The 6,404-nt window shown below is 54.4% G+C and overlaps 1 protein-coding gene across 1 annotated transcript in view; it reads right to left on the bottom strand.

Annotated features, from left to right (window-relative positions):
* The window catches only part of MTCL2 (microtubule crosslinking factor 2), a 74,837-nt gene extending 68,441 nt beyond the window's left edge, over window positions 1-6,396 (bottom strand). Inside the window, exon 1 of the mRNA XM_007447734.1 lies at window positions 6,112-6,396. Within this exon, the coding sequence (XP_007447796.1) occupies window positions 6,112-6,183 (72 nt within the window). The 5' untranslated portion in view covers window positions 6,184-6,396. The remainder of the gene's footprint in view (window positions 1-6,111) is intronic.
* Between the last annotated feature and the right edge of the window lie 8 nt (window positions 6,397-6,404).

The raw sequence follows: 6,404 nt of genomic DNA, 5'->3' as shown, positions 1-6,404 counted from the left end.
TGTGTGTGTGTGTGTGTGTGTGTGTGTGTGTGTGTGTGTGTGTGTGTGTGTGTGTGTGTGTGTGTGTGTGTGTCTGGGTAACCTGGTCTGTGGGTCTTTGGCTCCTGTTAGCAAATGCTACAGGCCTGATATCTGAGTGCTCTGTGCTTGTGTCCTGCTTCTATGTACGTGGCTACATGTCTTGCTCATGTGTGTCTCTTGGGTGTGTGTCTGTGAGCCCCAGGTGTGCAAGGACCTCTGCTGCTTGCTCTCTTTGTGGAAGAGGCAGCGGGGGTGGCTGGGTGATGAGCTGTGTCTGTGCCCGCTTGGCAGGGGCGTATCTGTGGATTTCCACAGATGCGAGCACCTGTGTGTAATGACTCTGTGTGGGTTTGTGTGTGCGCCTGCATATGCATGTGTGCTTCCGATACGTCTGAGGGTGTCTCCGGGGTGTGTCCATCTCTGGGACATGGCTAAGTGTGTCTGGGGGTGTGTAAGGGTGTGTTTCTGAGCCAGCAGTCTCCTAGATGGTGTGAGTCTCTGTTGTGTCTGTTTGATAACTGCGGGTGTGATGAGACAGGAGGTGGTGTATATTGCATGGGTTTGTGTACCTCTCTGGTATCCTCCCTGATAAGTCTGGAGGTGCGCTTCTGCAAACAGACAGCACAAGCATGTCCCTGGATGTGTATGTGAGACATGTGTGAGTAGTCGTGGATCTCTGAGCACACGCTGTGAATATGTGTACCTGTGTTTGTGTGTGCAACAAAGAGTGTGCCCAGGGACACAGGCCAAACCCCCCTGTAAGGAATGCTGGGAGCCCTGGTAGCTTCGTGGTCCCCCTAAGGCCTCAGCAGCAGCCACCTCACCTTCTGCATCTCATTCTCCATCTTGCTGGAGCTGCCCCCCGCCCCCCATGACAGGCGACAAGCTGAGGATACTTAAAGACCCAGTTCTCAGAGCACCTTCTTTCAGGCCACCTCTCAGCTGCCACAGGGAGGGCTGGGACTAGCCAGGAGCTTTGCTGACCATGGTGACCACTCCTCTCCCCCCGACAGTGACAGATATACTGGAGTCCTCCCCCTACAGCTCCCAGGAACTGAGAGCTTCACAACTTGTGGGTTACTGCCCCAGACACCTGGCACAGGGCCTAGAAGCAGGTATGGAAATGGTGACAACCAAGACAGGCACTAACATTTACTGTGCACTCGATCTATATCATCACTCGGAAAAGGGCCCCCATGACCCTGGGGCAGACATGCTTACCTCCCATTTTTCAGAAGGAAAAATAGACTCTGAAAGACTGAGAATCTCACCCAGAGTCACAAAGCTTATAACTGGCAACACCAGGTGAGAACCCTGCTCTGTGAAACTTGGAGGCACAAGCTGCCTCCTGCATGGGAGAGGGTGGAAGAGAGACTGGGGAAGGGAGCTCCTTGCGGTTGTCTAATGAGGTTCCCAAGTATATCAGCTGTGCAATCTCGGGCACATTACATAACCTCTCGGTTTCCTCATCTGTCAAATGGGTCTGATATCAGAAACCTCCACACAGGATTGCTGTGAGGAATAAAGGACTTACTTAACCCAGAGCCTGGCACACTGGAAATGATCTAATAGTTGATAGCATTTGTGAGCAAGTACCATAGAAGGCGGGGGATCTGTGGTCTGGGGGTCTCCAGGCCAACAGCTCTAACATTCCAGGACTCTGGATTCCAACCTAACCATTATCTAACCCTTAAGTCTCCATCCAAACCCCCATTGCTTCCTCCAAGACCTCAGATCCCTGGTCCCAATCACACTTTCTACTGGTGCAGGGTACATATTCATGTACACACACGCAGGCACATGTCCCGCACACACCGCCTGCAGGCTCCAGGTTCTCGGCCCCAGCAGATGTCATTCTCTACTTGCTCCCAACAAGTCTTAGCCTGGAGCCCTGCACACAACAGAATTCCTCTCAACAACCTATGTCCCAGACTAGACACGCTGTTAGCAACCACAAGCTCATGCTCCAGTCGGGCTGTAGAAAGAACAGGACCCAGGGTTAGACCAACCAGGTTTGGAATCCTGGCTGTGTGACCAGGAGCCTCCATTTACCCAAGTGTACAATGGGAACTGGAGGGGAATTAGATGCTTCCTCTGGGCCCTTCTGGCTGACATCTAGATTGGCTACACTTCAAACACTCACATGCAGAACCTCCAAGGAGGTGGGGAGGCCTTGCTTCATGAAGCCCACTCAGCATGGAATGTGATCACTCCTTCCTGTCCTCCTCGGAGCAGCTCCTGATTTATCAACATCCTAAAGCTAGGGGGATCCACCCTCCTGGCTTCTCCCAGCTCCCTCAAGAATGAAGGCTTTGACATCCTAACTGCTCATTGGCTAACAGTAATAACAATTCCCTAAAAGATGCGGGATTTCACTGCTTGCAAAATGTCTTCTTACCTATTCACACCTCCCTGATTCCTGAAAACAATCCTATGAAGTTACCCAGGCAGGTTCCATCATCTTCATTTTATAGAAAAAAAAAAAAAAAAAAAAAAAAAAAAAGAGCTCAGAGAGGCCAAGTGACTTGCTCATGGCCACACAGTAAATGGCAGAGTCAGGTCTCTAGACCAGGTCTTTGGGCTCCAACACTCAGATTCTTCCATCCACACCAGGTGGGTTCCCAGCATGTCCTCAAAAGGTGCATGGGCAACAGTTAGTGGTGATGGGGAGATGGAAGACTTCAGACCACCAGGGTTTTGAAGGTCAAACAGTCCATGTGTCTGCCCTGCAGCCAAAGCTGTCTCTTAGAATCCTGGAACCTTAAAAGTTAATAACCTTCAGACTTCCTTGGCTGAGGTCAGGCAACTCAACTACAGCCTCCACATAAATATCCTCCTCAAGTAAACACAACCACCACATTTTGTGCCGTTTACCAGCTGCTTTCCACAAACCCCATGTCCTTATCCAACATGCAAGGTTGAATATCTCTGAATAACTCAATGGACAGCAAGCTCACTCCCTTCTCTGTAGCAGCTCCTTCTATCGCCTCACTGAGAGAGAGCTGCCCCATTTCCACTTTTTCCACTCGGGCCCCAGAGTAAGCCTCATGCCACAGGAGATCTGCTGTCACCCGCAAGGTCTTCCCCAGTTGATGGTTCCCAGGGCCGCCCGCCAGCTGGGAGGTGAGCTCGAGCAGGGCCCCACTGGACTCAGTGGGACTCAACCGAAGGCAGCACGAGGCCTGCTGGGAACACACTGGGGATCTGAAGTCCTTCTCCTGGTAACTCAGATCCTGCATCTTAGAAGCAAAGTGGCCCAGAGGGGCAGGAAACACATCGAGAGTACAAGGTACTCTTACTCCAAGCCTGGCTGCCTGGGGAACTGGCTCTGGGACCTGGAACAAGTCCCCTCCCCACTGTGGCCACAGTTTACCCATCTGTAGAATGAACAAAACAACACCTCCCGTAATAGCATCTACATCTATGGCCCACATCCATGGCCTCTAGATTTTCATCTTGCCTCTGTGAGGCTGGCAGCTGGAGGGAAGTTCAGGGACTGACCCACGTATACACAGTGTAACCGCACAATCTGGTCCTGCTCTCTTCTCCAGCCAATCTCCTTCCTCTCTCCAGCCTCGGCACTGATCCTCGAAATCCACGAGCTTTTTCCTACTTCCCGGGGCCTGGAATGGTCTTACTCCGGCTCCTTATTCAGCTGGCTCCATCTCATCCTGCAGCCCCTGGCCTCCCTTAGCACCCCCAGCCCCAGCTTCATGTGCTCTCGGCACACTGTGTCCCTCCCCACCCTTATCACGATCTGTACTGTGACGTAGTGTATGACTATTGTTTAATCCCAGTCTCCCCCACTAGACGAACAGCTCCATGAAAACAGACACTTCGTCCTCGCCCATGGCCGTATCCTCAGATCTGCGCTAGTGTCTGGTACACAGTAGGCCTTAAATAAGTAGTTGGTGAATGAATGAACGAGGGGCCGGGACGGCTTCAGGTGGGGAGGAGGATCTATTCTGCCCCCATGGAGTCCACAAGAGAACATGATAAGCGCCCACGGAAATGTGTCACATACCACTTGAGAACAGCAGTGATCGAAATTACCCTCATCTGAGGCTCGCTACATGCCAGGCGCTCTAGTGGTGTTTGCACACATAACTCATTTAACCCTTAAGGCTGGAAGATGTGTGATGTTCCTTTATACGAGGAAACTGAGGTCCAGAGACATTAAGTAACTGGCCCAAGATCACACAGCCAGGAAGGCACAGACCCCAGATCTAACAGTGGCCTAAGGCCTGCACGTGAAGCCAGAAACACTGCATGAATGGGGGAAATTGAGGCTGCACCCTGACCCAGGCAGTGGGAGGTCCCCAGCCTGGCCCTGGCCCCTGTGAGACCTTAGGCTCAATCCCCAGCCTTCCAGAACTATTTTCCATCTCAACAGTCATGGGTGGCTCATAGGGACTCCAGAGCTCTGCCTGCTGACTTCCTGGAATGAACAGGAGCCCACAGGGGTGGGTGCGTGAGACCCTAAAGCAAAGCTCTATGGCCCATCTTCCCTTGCCAAGGGGAGCAGTTGGGGCCAGGAGGCAGGAGTGAGGAGCTCGGGGTCCGAGTTTAGAGCAGCTCAGGCAAGGAGTTCTGGAAGCAGCTCAGAGCACCAACTGGGCAGGGCCAGGCCTCCTTCTGGCTTGTCTCCCTCCTCTTACCCACCCTGCACTTGTCTTCTCCTCACCACTGGCTTTTGAATACTATAGGAGCTGACTGAACCCCTGATTGTCAACAGCGAATGGGGTCTTTAGGAAGGCTTACCCTCTCAATAAACAGATGAGAAAACTAAGTCCTGGCCTGAGGAAAGGTTAGAGGCTAAAGGGGTAGATTATTCTGATTCAGACAGACCCTGTCCTTCTATTCTACAACAGTCACTAAATGTACGCTGGATAGCAGATGCTGGGGAAAATAGGGAGGGGGAGACACAGTTAAGTAAGATCTTACAAACTCTAATGGGAGAGAAACCCTTTTGGCCAGAAGAGTTACAATGCAAAGCTAAGTGTTGCTGGGCAGACATAAATTAGCAGAGTGCCGTGAACTCCGTGGCTCTTGGCCAGGGGTGCTCTGGGTATTGTGCCAGGACATCAACTAATAAGAGTAGGTACATTTCAGCCTCTTCCAAACCACGCCCAGCCAGTGGTGGCAGAACCCATGAAGCTTCCCAGGCCAATATCGACACACAGGGCTGGGCTGTCCCTAAAGCTGCCTCGGTGCCAGACAGTGGGCAGACAGAGCCTGGCCTGCACCCAGCAGGTGCTTATGTCCACTGAAAGCGTGAAGGCCAAGCCTGCTCTCCCCGGGGAAACTCTCAGGTCCCCAATGCGCCCCCCCCAGAGGAAAGGCCCCTTTCAGATGTCAGTTTCCCTCCTCTCACTGGCAACATGGGAAGGAGATGGGCACTGCCGTGGGGCACCAATGCAGTTGCTGTGTGTACAGGGCCTGTCCCAAACTGGGCAGAAGACAATACCCTGGGATTTAGGAAGCTGCCTCTGAACCGGTTCTCCCACGACATCATCCTCCCAGGCTGTGGGACCGTTAGGGCGGAAGTCGGACTCTAGCCAAGGGGATGTTCCCAGATGTCAATGCTTTCAAACCGGACCCGCCCTGAAAGGCAGGCAGGGACAGGCCTGAGCCAGGAAAGCCCTGGGTAAAGACTCAGGATGGTGTTCTGGCCTCTCCTTGGCAGGGGATGGCCACAGGTCTCCCTGGCAGCACCGCACAGCAGTGCCTGTCCCAGAAAGGAGAGCCGCCAAAGGCCTGGCCTCTGGCTTGGGGGTGGAGGCTCTGAGCAGCTGCATCGAGGTCCAGTCCCTCACTGAGTACCCACCCCCATCCCAAGTACCGCATCTAGGCATCCTCCAAAGTACTTTTCTCAAGCTCCCCTTCCCAAATCAGGGTCCTTTGGGCAGTCTCCTCTTCCAGGTTCCTTCCTCAGGAGGTGTCCCAGATACAACGGGAAGCGGGATGTGAGGGAGCCCCTGAGGGTTTAGGCCCCTTTCCCAGCTCGTGCGGTGGGATAGCGGGCCGGCTGGTGCCTCAGGCCGGTGGGGCTGACACCCGCGCCTCCCCTTCCCGCACCAGCGCCCTCACCTTGAGATAGTCGTTTTCTGAGCGCAGCTCCTCCAGCTCTCGCACGAAGCCGCCGGGCCCGCAGTCCAGCATCTCCTCGGTGAGGTCGGAGAAGGCGAGCGAGGCACTGAGTGGCAGGCGACTGCTCCCCACCGACGACGCGGCCACCGACGGCTCCTCGGGGGAGGCGGGGGGCCGCGGAGGCTGTTGTGCGGCCGGCGCAGGCTGGGACTGCTGCCCGGTGCGGGGCCCCCCCGGGCCCCCGGCCGCCGACTCAGCGTCGCTGCTCAGCGCCAGCTCCAGGCCCAGCAGGC

This window comes from Lipotes vexillifer, unplaced genomic scaffold (genome assembly GCF_000442215.2).
Source record: "Lipotes vexillifer unplaced genomic scaffold, Lipotes_vexillifer_v1.1 scaffold397, whole genome shotgun sequence".
NCBI lineage: Eukaryota > Metazoa > Chordata > Mammalia > Artiodactyla > Lipotidae > Lipotes > Lipotes vexillifer.
The sequence above is the reverse complement of the archived record's forward strand: the minus strand, read 5'-3'. Positions and strand labels throughout refer to the sequence as shown.